The sequence below is a fragment of the Mastomys coucha genome, unplaced genomic scaffold, assembly GCF_008632895.1.
Source record: "Mastomys coucha isolate ucsf_1 unplaced genomic scaffold, UCSF_Mcou_1 pScaffold8, whole genome shotgun sequence".
Lineage (NCBI taxonomy): Eukaryota > Metazoa > Chordata > Mammalia > Rodentia > Muridae > Mastomys > Mastomys coucha.
The window spans coordinates 58,689,444-58,704,176 of record NW_022196914.1 but is presented as its reverse complement, the minus strand read 5'-3'; the positions used below and the strand labels follow the sequence as shown (position 1 = coordinate 58,704,176).

Genomic DNA, 14,733 nt, shown 5'->3' with positions numbered 1-14,733 from the left:
TCTCCTTCTCCTTCTCCTTCTTCTTCTTCTTCTTCTTCTTCTTCTTCTTCTTCTTCTTCTTCTTTTTGTTAACAAATCCAATTTATGCTATTCAAATACCCCTAGGTGTGTGGTTATCTAATGGACTGTGGTTGAACTAACAAAGGGCCACACCCTTAAAACAAACAAACTAAACTGACTCTTATCAGTCACCTATAGGCATAAATTCTTTGCAACCTACTTTTAATAAGGGTTCAGCCTCTCTTCTAGTCCACCACCCAGCAGAGGTCATGGAAGAGTAATTTGGATATGGGGAAGAGGACCTGTCCTTTGGGGCCAAGCTTGATCTCCTTTGCAGCAGTACAGTCCCATAGCAAATACCAAATACGATTTAGCAGCTGCAGACCAGTCAGTCCTCTAGGCAGGCAGACCCCAGGCACAAACCAGCAGCTACAGTCCAGTCCTTTCAGCAAGCAGATACCAGGTAGCTGTAGTTCAATCCTAAAGAAACTGCCAGGCTCACCAACTGGCCTGAGGTGAGGTCACAAAAGCAGTAAACTGCTACAGGAGCCCCACAGCAGTTCTTGGGTGAGTCTCTCTCAATGGCTGCATTATCACAAGTTAAGCTCAACATTGTTATGCAAGGCAAACCAATACATGCCACGTTGCTAGTGAAGAATATCAAGGTGGAGCAAAGCAAACCAATGCTCAGTGCCCCACTGTCTGTGGGGTCATATTTATACTCCTTCATCAAGCCCTCTTTCATGTGTCTGCTATATCTAAACATCCTTTCATCTGTGTCTGCTTCAGGAAAACAGTCTTTCAGGTGTTTGCTTTAGAAAGACATCCTTTTACCTGTGTGCCCCAGCAAAACAACATTTGTCATAACTAACTTTCCAAAGAACTAGAAGTTTCCATTTCAACTACTAGTTGTTAATTGTTCTTCCTCAGCGAGATGAGGTTTCATGCTTACCTCCCCCTCTGCATCCTGGGGCTCTACCTATTGCCCTGGTACCAGACATTGGAGCTTCAATCAGAGCTTTGAGCGTGTGCAGGTCTGGTCAATGCTGTTACAACCACATAATGTTCATATGCTCAACTGCCCTGTTGTGTCCAGAAAATACTGTGTTATTGGAGTCACCCACCATCTCTGGTTTGTAAAATCTTTCCGTCTCCTCTTCTGCAATGATCCATATGCCTTGGGAGGAAGAGGCTATGACATCTGCAGTTCTATTGAGGCTTCTTTGCAACCTGCCCAGCCGCACCCTAGTGTACAACCCTTTGAGACCAACTTCTTGTTTGGTCAATTCTGCTTCCCTTCTCTCTCTCTTTCCCCTCACTGGAGCTGCCCCTGCTGATTGTGACCCTGACACTGAATGAACTGGATAAAAATCTTTCAATGATGCTGTAGTTCATCCCCCAATATTTTAACATTTCTCAGCCTGGGATCTGGGACCTGAGGCTCTCATGGCTGGTACCAGGGCAATGAGTATTAAGTATTATTAGCTTGCCCAGTTGTAGATGATTGGCTAATTACCTGATTGTACTTGAATTGAAACAACTACTGCTGACTTCAAAAGGCCAGTTGCAAGATAAATCCACTCTTTCCCTGCTTGTCAGCAATGCAGTAAAAACTGCAACGCATTTTCTTTTGAGAAAACAAAAAGCAGGGTCCCCGAAAAGTCGACAAGGCCTGTGTCTGAGGATTCCTCTCACCTGTGGTGTGAGGGAAGAGCGGAAGCTAGATTCACTGTGAATAGATGGTGAGCTTGAAGAAACATTAGCCAATGAGAGAAAAATGGATTGCATAGTCTGGAAAGAAAGTCTGGGATAATTGGTGCTCTTGACACTTAATGACAGCCTGCTGCCCCAGGCAGGGGATTGCAGATAATTTGTCTTAATGGCTCATGTCGAGCACTGCACTGATACAATTACAGGGCGTCCTAAGCCAGAGATAGTTCCCTTCAATTATGCTTTTAAATGGTAGCCAGAGAAAAACTGTTTCCAAACACGCCACAGATCTATTTGACAGTGACAGTAGACTGCAATCTCATATTAGCAAGATCATGTATTGTTCTTGGGAACTCTGGTCTGTTATTTCTGACATTCTGAGGTAGTAAACTGGGTCAATATTATTTTCCCTTATACAGACCAGGCAGTTCCCCAGAGTTGGAGCCGCTTGAGTAACCCCATCCAAGTCTTGAGCCCCTTTGTTCACCACTGTTCACACTGTGCGAGGTCTTTTACACTGAAAGTACCAACTAGTAAGCCAGGAAATGGCTTAACCACTTAGCAAAAGGCTAAAATTAACACTGGATGAGGATAAAAATCTAGAAGCAAATGATACGTTTAAAATCTTTTTAAAACACAAAGTACACTCAAGAACCGGACTTAGTAGTAATGTTTTACAACTCCTGAGGGAAGCCACTATAGGAAGTGGATTCTTTTTTTTTTTTTCCAAGACAGGCTTTCTCTGTGTAGCCCTGACTATCCTGGAACTCACTCTGTAGACTAGGCTGGCCTTGAACTCAGAAATCCGCCTGCCTCTGCCTCCCAAGTGCTGGGATTAAGGTGTGAGCCACCACTGCCCGGCCTGTTTCTAGATTCTTATCACGTGGTACTGTGGCCTGTCTTGTGTTTTTTACAGTTTGGAATGTCTCCTAGATGTGAAAACCAAAGTGAAATCTTCATCTTGGATGTCTAATAGATGTTTTAGTGTTTCAACTATTTAGTTCTAGTTCCGGAAGCTAATGGCCAAATCTATCTAAGTTGTAGATGCACAGGGCAGAGTCTCTGGATGATGGCTCGTGATAGGTGTTTTCTGAGATTCTTCCCAGTTAGCTATGGTTACGATCAACTGTCTCAAATGCATGTGATGCAGAGAGAAGCCTCAGGCAAGCATGGCTGCCACTGTGCTAATGCCTCTCCATGCTTCCTTTTTGGCCTTAGTTATGGCTGCTGTGTTGGTCCACTGTTCTTTATGATGCTCTGTATCTTTCTTTCTCATAAGCACATTTATAGTTGTGATTTCTACTTTTTATTATTATTATTATTATTAATTTTGAGACAGGGTTTCTCTGTATAGCCCTGGCTGTCCTGGAACTCACTCTGTAGACCAGGCTGGCCTCGAACTCAGAAATCCGCCTGCCTCTGCCTCCCAAGTGCTGGGATTAAAGGCGTGCGCCACCACCACCCAGTGTGATTCCTACTTTAGATTCACCAGCATCCCACCTTCTGCTGGTTGTTCGTTGACCGTTGACCGCTGGAGCCCTAAGCAGTGGAAGATGCTGTTCTGCATGGCCCCATTGTCTTGGTTTCCTTGACAACCTTGCGAACACCTCAGAACTTGTGTGTGTGTCCATGACAGTCTTTTCTCTTATTTTCCTCTTGTTTCTGTATATTTTGCTCTTTGTATTTGGCATTTTATAAACATTCCGAGTCATGATACCCTATAGGTTGGGCAAACAGATAAGTTTTCTTGCTGGCTACATGGTTTTCTTATTTCCTCATAGTCTTTGTGTCTAAGACTTAGGATTCTAGTTCACCAGACAATGATTTTATAGATAGGCTTTATTTTACTCTGAACACAAATGGGTGTGTACTGTTCACAGGGAGGGACCATGTCCATCTACACTTGGGTTTGGCACATAGAAATACTCTTATTTAATATTTGTCTGCTGCATAACTTGGGAGCACAAGTTGAGGCCTGCATGATTGTGCAGCTTGGAAAATTGGAGTAGAACTTATTTTAATGAGTTGGATTTATGTGAATGAAAAGCCATTGGTCTTCAAAAACTTACTATGCTGAACCCCTTCCTCTAGTGGCTTTCCTCAGGAATTGTAAAACATTACTACTAAGGCCGGTTCCTGAATGTACTTGTGTTTTAAAAGGTTTTAAAAGTATCATTTGCTTCTAGATTTTTATCCTCATCCAGTGTTAGTTTTAACCTTTTGCCAGATGGTTAAACCATTTCCTGGCTTACAAGTTAGCACTTTCAGTGTAAAAGAACTTGTTAAACTCGGAGGGCTTTAGTCACTTTTGTCCTTTGTTAATATTCTATTTAGTTGATCACGATTCTTCAGAGCAGATTGGGAAAACTGTGCTCTAGAAGGCAGGCCTTAAGGGTGGATTTTGATAAACGCTTACTGACTTTAAGAGGCAGAACCCCAACTCTGGTTTTGTTAGAGTAGCTAAGAAATGTGGCTGCTCACACCTTTCTTCAGATGTCTAGATTTAATTGTGGGGAGGGTCTGGAGTGCTTGCCTGTTTTTAGAAATCCTGTTCTTTAGTGGTGTGTGTGTGTGTGTGTGTGTTTGTGTGGTGAGTCTGTGTGTTTAGTTCCGAAACTAATTTTTGAAATTGATTGATTGCTTGACTGATTGCTTGACTGTGCCTGGATGTGCTACAGTGCATGTATGCACATCAGAAGATTCTCTCCTTTCGTTATGGAGGTCCTGAGGACAAAAATCTCTGGCCACCAGGCTTTATCTACCAGGCCTTCTCACTGGCCTTGTAATTTATTTTTATTGTTATAATACTATTATCTAACTATTTCCCTTTTTCTTTTTGTTTCCTTCCTTCCTTTTTTCTCTCTCTTTCCTTTCTTCTTTCTTTTTCTCTTTCTTTCTTTCTTTCTTTCTTTCTTCCTTCCTTCCTTCCTTCCTTTCCTTTTCTTTGCTTTTTTTTTCTGTGACAAAACAGCATGACCAAGGCAACTTAGAAAAGAAGGAGTTCAATCTGGCTTACAGTTACAGAAGTTTAGAGTCCATGATCGCAAAACAGAAGTACAGTGGCAGGAATAGTTGAGAGCTCACGTTTCAATTCATGAGTAGTAGGCAGGGAGAGTTAACTCAAAATGTCATGAGTCATTTGAAAGTCTGCCCCCAGTGACATACTTCTTCCAGGAAAGCCACACCTCTAATCCTCCCAAAACAGCCATCCCATGAGTTTGTCATGGGATGTAAGATACAGGTTTCTTTATTAGATAACATAATGCATCCCAAAATATTTAAAGTAATACACACACACACACACATACACACACACACACACATACACACACATGTTATATATAATATTGACAGTGACAATGAGGTTCAAAGTCTTAACTGATTATGTTTTAAATACTTTTATTAGCATATATTAACTATACAAAGCAATTTGATTTCATTCACTACGATGTTATTTATACATATACACTGTACTTTGAAGAATCTGGCTTAGTTTGCCCATGTCCTGAAATTTTCAGTGAGGCTGAATTAAAAACAATGGGCAACATTTTTTCGTGGACACTGGCATAATTTTTAGTATGGGACATGGTAACTACTTACAACATTTACCAAGATTTAAAATGAGAAAGAGAGAGAGAGAGAGAAAGAGAGAGAGAGAGACAGAGAGAGAGAGAGACAGAGACAGAGACAGAAACAGAGAGACAGAGGGAGTGAGAGACACAAAGAGAGACAGAGAGAGTGAGAGAGATAGAGGGAGCACAGAAAGCTCAAATTGTGAAGTTTGTTGAGTAGGACAGGAACTTAAGCTTGAGTGGGTGTTGACAGAGTTAGATGGTAGAGGTTAGCGCCGCCATTAAGGAGAAACCCTAGACTTTGTGTAGGGACAGTAGGAAAGATGTCTTGAGGAGACTAGGGAAGAAAGTCCAGGACTGCTTACAAGTATATTCCCAGGATTGCCTTTTAAGACACAGAGATAAGCCACACAGAAGCTGACGTGGACTTATGACGGTTAATTTCAGTTGTCAACTCAAGTGGATTAAGAAACACCTGAACATTAGTAGTGAGGCATATCTTTGGGTACGTCCAAAGAGTACTGATTAAGGAGACAGGAGCTGCTCTGAACCCAGGGGTCATCATTCTGATGGACAGGGGGAGGGAGAAAGCCAGCTAAGCACCAGCATTTGCCTCTTTCTGCTTCCTGATTGCGAACACAGTGTGCCCAGCCACTCCATGGGCCTGTCACCACACCTTCTTGTCAACAAGGACTGTATCTTATCAAACCATGTGCCAGAGTCAATCTTCCCTCCTGTGATTGGCTGCTTGTCAGACAGTCAGTCAGGGCAATGAGCCTGGACGAGTTGGAGCCTTTTTGCCAAGAAACTGATGCTCCACAGTGTGAGGCCTGTGGAAATGTAGCCTTGTTCCCTGTTACGGGCAGATGTGCCCTCACTGTTCTGAAGCGGGAGTGGTTTATTGAAAGTCACAGCCTGTTCAGTTCCTCTCTGTGTCTGGGTGATTGTGTTCCCAGGGTGGCAGAAGTCATACCTTTTAATGTGCCCCATCAGAGCAATTATTAGTAATTCTGTCTGAGTCGTGTCAGACAATGCCTAGTACTAACTAAGCAAACACCAAGAGACATTTATTTGGTTCTTTTTTTCTTTTGTTCATTTTAATTAAACAACCCTACCCCTGCCAGACTGTATAACTCCTTTCCGCAGCCTGTTTTCTTGGCTGCTGTTAAGAAATCTGAACCTTCTAAGAAGCAGAATTATTTATATATGTCATGTTGCTTCCTATCTCAAGCTGTTGGCCTTCTCCGTATTGAACTTTATACTATTCCAGAGTGCTCTCTCTTCAACACCCTGGCAATCTTATTATGTGCTTTCCTTAGCCATCAGAAGAGTCTTCCTTCCCTGCCTCCTCGGCTTCCAGAAGCAGAGAAGTTCTGAGGCTAGGGGAGAGGGAACAGTGAGCTGCATGATTCTTACTGTTCTCTCCCCTTGAGATGCAGGGATAGACTCCTCCTCCTGCCTCCACACGTGGAGAGTAGGTGCCTAGGATTAATCCTGCAGGCTTGGGAGTTTCTAGTAGAGGAAGCCAGGCTCCTCTTCTTACTCCGCTGAATATAGTCAACAGTGCCCCAGTTTTAGACCAGCGCAGCAGACCATCTAAGGAATACCACTTACACCGCTGACACCACATGTAAACCTTTACCACTACTATTTTAACGCCATAGCTTTAGGTATTTTTTCTCTCAGCTGTATTTTCCTCAGAAGAAAATTGCAACCTGTACAAACACGGGACATTTTTCACCATGTTCAGATGGGGATCTGTGATGTAAAATTCCATTAGCTGTGGCTGCGGCATGTCTTGTACTGATAGACTGTTCTCTGCTGGCTAGTGTGTGTGTGTGTGTGTGTGTGTGTGTGTATGTGTGTGTGTATGTGTGTGTGTGTGTGTGTATGTGTGTATGTGTATGTGTGTGTGTATGTGTGTGTGTATGTGTGTGTATGTGTGTGTGTATGTGTGTGTATGTGTGTGTATGTGTGTGTATGTGTGTGTGTATGTGTGTGTATGTGTGTGTGTGTATGTGTGTGTATATGTGTGTGTATGTGTGTGTATGTGTGTGTGTATATGTGTGTGTGTGCATGCAGGTATATGTTTGTTTTGTTACCTAATCCTAACATGTCTCTTCCTGGTTATTATTTTAAAAAGGAAAAATAAGTACAGATGTTGTCAGACTGGTCCTACTGTGAAAGCCATGACATTTTTAGTCAAAAAAAGTATCACAGTCATAACTTCAAGGGTTAAAGAAAGATAAATTCTTTCATGCCTGGTGTCTATGGGCCATTAGGCTTAGTTTCCAGCATCTGAATAGGACAAGCCAACACATCTTGTGATTGTCATACGGATGAGACAAAGCCTATCAAACAAATGTGTGGGAGCTGTGTACAGCCAGGGTGCAGGTCTGTTTATAGATGGGTTGATATCACTGTGGAGTAGGATATGTGCTGTGTCACATGACAAATGACAGAGCAACTACTTGGTGGTAAGGACCCAGGTATGGGTCTTTATCCATTTGAAGTGTAAAGCCCCAGAGTCACTGATGTAGATGTAGAGAAAGCAGGACAGACCTGTGAAAATGCAAACTGAGCACTTTTATGTTGTATGCATGCACAGCCAGACATTGCCTCTGTTGTGTTGGGTTCAATGTCCCCTCCACAAACACTCCTGACACTGAGAAGGCAAGGCAGTGCTTATTGCTATCACAGTAAGCTGGGGAACCCTGCTACAAACCCTTAGTGGCTTTAGGGACTGGGGGTGGCAAGACAGAAATTCTTTGAGAAATTGAAGCCTGGCTTAATAAAGAGTTTTTACCAAGGGTGTAGGGTTAGTGATGGTAGGGGCGGATGGCAGGATTGGTGGGGACTACTTAGGATTTGGCAAGGATCGTGATAGTCTAAAATAGTATTCAGGGCTTCTCTGTACTGTCTGTTGGTGGTTCCTGCTGATGGGTTCATGAGTCTCTTGGAAAATTTCTGCAGTAAACAATCACTGGTCCACTTGGAGTCTGGCAATAGTGCGGTTATGTTAATGAAGACAGAGGAACAATAAGATCATGGTTTTGTGGATAGCGAACTGTGTGGGAAGCTGGCATTTTTGTCCTTAATGTCCCAGTTGTATGTGGGAGGACACAGTTTCTGTTGTGAGACTCCATGTAGGAGCTATACGAGACAGAACTGAGAGCAGTGTATTCCATAGAGCAGCACAGTCAAAGACAAAATGCCAATTCTGAAGGGATTTGCCATTCATGTGTAATATTGTCTCATCCATAAATACTTGGCAAGTGTGCCGGGCACTGTGATGCTCAAGGGATCCCACAGGACAGAAGGCAAGGTCCCTGCCCTGCTGGACCTTTCATTCCACTGTCCATAGTCAGTATCATTACTTATTAGATCCCCACTGTGTGCTGCTTATCACAACAGATCTGTAGTGAACAGCTTTTCCTGTTTAGACTGTTAGAAATGATGTCTTTAAAGTGTGGCCAGGCATATGGAGTTCATGAACCTGACATGTATATAATATAATGGTGTGTGTGTGTGTGTGTGTGTGTGTGTGTGTGTGTGTGTGTGTATTTAGTCTGCATCTTTCTGTTCTGTCCAGGTCAGTGTCAAACTCCTGGGCACAATTGATGCTCCAGTCTGTTACCGACCTGCAGTAACATTAAACAGTGGGTAACCTGGAAAAATGAAATTAGAAAGGAGAGCAGCCGCTAGAGAGAGTTAGAGATAGGATAGAGTGGCCACAGACCTACCTACCCACGTGGAAGGGTAAAAATTAGATGGGAGACATTACTGCTCAGCCATCTGGTTCTTTAATAATAATCCTTTGTTCTCCCAACAGATATATTACCTGGGCCAAAAACCCTTCCCCCAAAATACGTCAGTGTAACAGTCCAATCAGTGACTTCCTTGTTACTCTGTGGGGGTGGAGCTTCTGAATGTAACTGGAACCAGGTTTCGCTCAACAGGTGGGCAGCTGCAGCCCTGGAGCCCAAGTGGTTGCTGTTTTACTGTCCGGGCTTTGGGGAGGGAGTCCACACCAGTCTCTCTTCCTGAGTGCTGAGATTGCAGGCATGTGCCACCATAGCCAGCTTGGGTCTAGCTTTTTTAATGTAAAGACATTTTTATAGTTCACATATTTACAATATTGTCTGTCATGAAGCTATGTCCTAGGTACTGGGCTATTACAATAGGGAAATTGGTGTATAAATACTCTACAAATTACATATGAAGTAAACATACATATATAATTGAAACTTCAATAGCTAATCACTTTTAAATTCTGCAAGTACTTAATGGCTTTTTGCATTACCAGCTACTGTTAAGAAGGAAAATCATCAAGAGTCTGCAAGCCTATGCAGTGAGAGTCAGGAAATGATCATAACACACAGCACTAAACACTGCAGAGGAAATCATCATGAGGCTGCCAAGGATCGCTGGTCAGGGGCATCTGCAAAGGTCCAGGCCTCAGTGCAGCATAGCACTCGGGTGCCATTGGCAGTGTGATGTCTCCAGGAATCTAAATGCTTGGCAAAAGCAACATTATGAGGCTAGTGTTGTGATCGTAAAAAGAGAAAGAGCTATAAAAATATGTTCTGTCGAGGTGTAGGGGAAGGGGGTGCCTCAGCAGGCCCATGCCGAGGCATCCCTTCCCCCTGAGGGACCAGACACACACCCACACAGGGATAGTATAGAATAGAGTTTATTTAGGGCATGGGGATGGGAGTTAAGAGGGCAGCAGAGGCAGAAAAAGGTAGAGAGAAGGAGAGAGTAGAGAATTAGGGGCCGGCCATGACCACATGGAGAGAAGGGGGAAGGTAATGGGGAGAGAGGGGCAAGAGGCAAGAGAGAGAAGTAGGAGTAAGAGAGAGAGGAGGGGGCAAGCAGTCCCTTTTATAGGACCAGGCCTACCTGGCCATTGCCAGGTAACTGTGGGGAGGAGCCTACCTGGCCAGGTATCTGTTGGGGTGGAGTTTATACAGAATACCAACATCTGGGGACCTACCATAGTCACAAGTGCTCTGGGCTTAAGAAACTGCCTTTGTCATGGCCTCTCATGAGGGATGAATGGTGGAAACAGGTGCTTCTTTGTGCTCTTAGCCTTGGTAGCCTGCTGTGTCTTGGTGGTGGATCTTCTTCATGGATACCTTAGAAGTTGACAAGTGTATTTCCAAAATCCTTTCCTGAGAGTCTGTGTCCTTGGGTGATATTCCTGCATCCTTAGTGATAGAGAGCAGCAAGGTATAGCATGGGGGACATAGAAGCCTGTACCAGTCATGAGTGCCCTAGCTCTTGTGCTCTTTGACTCCATGTCCTCCAGCAAACCCCAGGACCTCTCTTCATTTGTAAAGCGTGAGGTCAAGATGTGTCACTTTTGGTTCCTTTCAGTTCTGAGCTTCTTTTATACCCAGCACATCATCTCTTTAGGAAGAATGTACAAAACAAACTTTATAACTGGAGGAACTAACATCACATTTTTTCTTTTCTTCAGTGTCTCTACACAGAGAGTCTCTCCTGCACCTGGCCGTGAGATGGGCCCTGCCTAAGCTATTCCACTTCCTCTTGTGTCTCCCTGGAGGAGTCAAGGCCTTGGAGCTACCTAATGAAGAGGCCACCACACCATTAGACTTAGCTTTGCATGGTGGACACTCCGCATTGGTAGAAGACATCACAAAGTGAGTTCAATTGCTTGATAGTGTCTTTCTTAGTCCATGTCTATATCAAGCCTGCCAAGCATTTCAGGAAAGTGGAAATAACTAAAGCATCTGCTAATGTTATCTTATGGTTTTTTGTTTGTTTGTTTTTGAGACAGGGTTTTTTTTTTTTTCTGTGTAGCCCTGGCTGTCCTGGAACTCACTCTGTAGACCGGGCTAGCCTTGAACTCAGAAATCCACCTGCCCCTGCCTCCCAAGTGCTGGGATTAAAGGAGTGCACCATCACCACCCAGCCTATCTTAGGCTTTTTCTACAGCTAGTTTTGTATACAGTAACATGCATGTGTAGCTAGTGCATAAGCAGATACCTTTGTTGGGAGTATTTTATGAGACAGAGATGGGAGACAATGAAAACAAGATTGGCCAAACAGTGACCTACACCATCTTTCATGTTTTATCTTCAACATTATTTCCTAAGTAAAAGTTCTGAGTTTTATAATTATGATTAATTTTAGTAACAATTACAATTTATAATTACAGAGATATGACCATTTACTTTTATGGCTGTCTTCTAAATCCTTTGAGAGATAGGACTGTTTCTGCTTTCCTTATAGGTCTATTTCTAGTCCAATGCCAAGGTCATAATTTTCATTGTCAGAATAATAGGCAAACCTTATGGGTTAGTCACTAGGGTTTAGCGAACTAATGTAAGGGACATAATATGTTAACTATGAAGTGTCTGTGTGGGTGATGTTCTCAACAGTCCTAGTGACTGGCCAGTGGATTGGATTATGTGCTCAGATGAACTACTATTCTAAATTATGAAAGAAGGAGTTATATATAGTAATTGCCTTGCTATTACATGGTAAAATACAAATTATAAATAAAATAGAATCATTGGGAATTATAACATAAAGCTTAAATATTGTTAGGATATTATTACATCATATGTCTTAGTGGGATTACTTTTCTTGTTTGGTTCATATAATTCAATGTAATTAATTTGATGCAATTAATTAATGGTAATTTGATGCCTAAGTAGCCATTAGGCAGAAACCAGAACTTTCTTTTTCTCCTACCCTGCTTTATTTGATCAAATAGTCATTAAGCAAGGGACAAGTCTCTCCTGAGGGAATTGTTCTTTCCTTTGCTTATGAACACAACCCTGTTTTCTTGGTTACAAAGGATGAGGCAAGAATGCATCCTCTGACTGAGTGACGGCATCTGGTGCAGTGTTATCCCCTGGAGGTGGACTCCTTCATCTGCTGGTTGCTTTGTACCACCTTCTTAGAAGATACTGCCTGTTTTAAAATTTACATGCTTACTAGACTCATTCGTGGGTGGGATTAAAAGTAAACTCAATTCTGATCATGTGATTATAGGATATAGGATCATATGATGGAGTATCTGTGTTCTAAATTAACCACAGCTAGACTACTGCCCGGGGTTCATGATCCTTCCACTTTAGTGGCTTGTTGTCATGAGGATTTGTTTTCTAGAAAATTCTGGAGTTAGTGTGAAAACTACATCTTCAAATACAACTGCTCTTTATGGATCTCTTTGTGTCATTCTGTATGATAGAGATAGGTCATCTCAGAGGCGCCTTGATTTTAAATGGAGGTGTGTCCTGTGGACCTAGTTTAGGTTGAAAATATCCCAAATTGGATTTACTATAAACACACCCCAATGCATTTACTATTCCTAGCCTCCTATACATTGCTGGGCAACATGGTCCACTGTGGGAGATCAGATGTTAGCCTCATGGCTGGCTCTGCAGCTGACTGCCAGACCATACTTGCTGCTGTTGCCCAGCAGCTGGAAACTATGTACACATATCTCTCCAGCCTGGGCAAAATCTAAATTCAAAACCTGAAAGTAACATTTCTCATGAATTCCTGTATCTTCTAGAGCATTGTAGCAGTGACACACTAGAAATCAAGCCATCATGAGTTACAGGCTCTTTAATTTATTTCTGTAAAGCAAATACTCATTAACAAGATGAGATCAGGCTGGGCAGTGGTGGTGCACGCCTTTAATCCCAGCACTTGAGAGGCAGAGGCAGGTGGATTTCTGAGTTTGAGGCCAGCCTGGTCTACAGCATGAGTTACAGGACAACCAGGGCTATACAGAGAAACCCTGTCTCGAAAACCAAAAACCAAAAACAAAACCCAAAATGAGATCAGGCCAAAAGGAAGTGGTAGAGCTGGCTCTCTGAAGTGAGAGATCTGGGGACAGTCTGTTGGGATGTGACCACAAGATGAATATGAATACTTTTCACCTGAGGCATCTTTTCTGTTATTGCATGATCTTATAAGCTATGGTTATTTACTGCCATAATTCCAGCCATTGAGAAGGTGTATAGCTAACACAGCTGTTCTTAGCCAGCCAAGGCAGATTAGAAAATAAGTGGAGCCGGGCAGTGGTGGCGCACGCATTTAATCCCAGCACTTGGGAGGCAGAGGCAGGTAGATTTCTGAGTTCAAGGCCAGCCTAGACTACAGAGTGAGTTCCAGGACAGCCAGGGCTACACAGAGAAACCCTATCTCCAAAAAGAAAAAAACAAAAAACAAAAAACAAAAAGAAAATAAGTTGATATTCAAGAATTTAGTTGGGTATATTGTTTCATTGTTAGTGACCTATATGACCTAATCAAATTTATGCATGTTTTAATTTGCATGAGGATGTGATTTAGCACAGTCGTACCAGTGTGTTAGGAATATACCAGTTGTTTATCACATCCAAACCTCACGACACTCCCTAGAGATTCTGTTTTCCATTATAATCACCTAACAAACTATTGGTTGCCAGCTAATTTGTTCTCCATGAGCTCCATTAAAGGGAGAGGCATCTTTTCTGATTAAAAGGAGAGTAAAATAGTGAGGTAAATTTCCATGCTTAAAAATCAGGATGGTTTTGTTATTTTATGGGGACCCTTAAACATACATTCTTTTTAAAAACACTGCTAAATGGAAAAACAAAGGTGACTTGCCCGGATCACTTTCCACAAGCTTGTGCAATTGAGTGTGTAAGTGACTTTTAAGGATCATTTTCCATTTGGATTTCTAATATCGGGGCAGGGTGGGGGATGGGATCTGTATAGCTGTGTGGATTTTGACTTGTAACGTTTCAGTTTTCAGGGTAGCCATTCCCCAGGCTTCTCCCGACTGCGTCTTAGCGAAGATGCCACTCTGCAGTTCGTTCATTCACCAGAAACATTGACTCTGACCGTTAACCACACAGCTGAGCATCTGCTGGAAGCAGATATCAAACTCTTCCGGAAATATTTTTGGGACAGGGCCTTTCTTGTCAAGGTTTGTATCATTATTCCAGCACTCAATGGCACCTGTTCCTTTACTACCTGAGGTGTCTGGGCACTGTTTTAGAATGATGCTTAGCAGTTAGCACGTTCTTTTCCTAATGAAAACTTGAGAACATGGAGTTAGAGCCTGGGTTGGATCAGTGGAATGAAGACCAGTATAGATTTAGGCAGCAAAGCTGTACTCGGTACCAGTAGTCCACACACAGAGCCAGTGGTCCACACACAGAACCAGTAGTTCTTACATAGAACCAGTGGTCCATACACAGAGCCAGTAGTCCACACACAGAACCAGTGGTCCATACACAGAACCAGTGGTCCACACACAGAACCAGTAGTCCACACACAGAACCAGTAGTCCACACACAGAACCAGTGGTCCATACACAGAGCTAGTAGTTCACACACAGAACCAGTGGTCCAGACACAGAGCCAGTAGTCCACACACAGAACCAGTGGTCCGTACACAGAGCCAGTAGTTCACACACAGAA

General features: G+C 42.8%; 1 protein-coding gene across 3 annotated transcripts in view; it reads left to right on the top strand.

Moving 5' to 3' along the window:
- The window catches only part of Arhgef28 (Rho guanine nucleotide exchange factor 28), a 302,649-nt gene that overhangs the window by 134,186 nt on the left and 153,730 nt on the right, over positions 1–14,733 (top strand). For all 3 annotated transcript variants that reach the window (XM_031359805.1, XM_031359806.1, XM_031359808.1), the window contains exons 5-6: positions 10,765–10,948; positions 14,057–14,237. In XM_031359805.1, the coding sequence (XP_031215665.1) occupies positions 10,765–10,948; positions 14,057–14,237 (365 nt within the window). The remainder of the gene's footprint in view (positions 1–10,764; positions 10,949–14,056; positions 14,238–14,733) is intronic.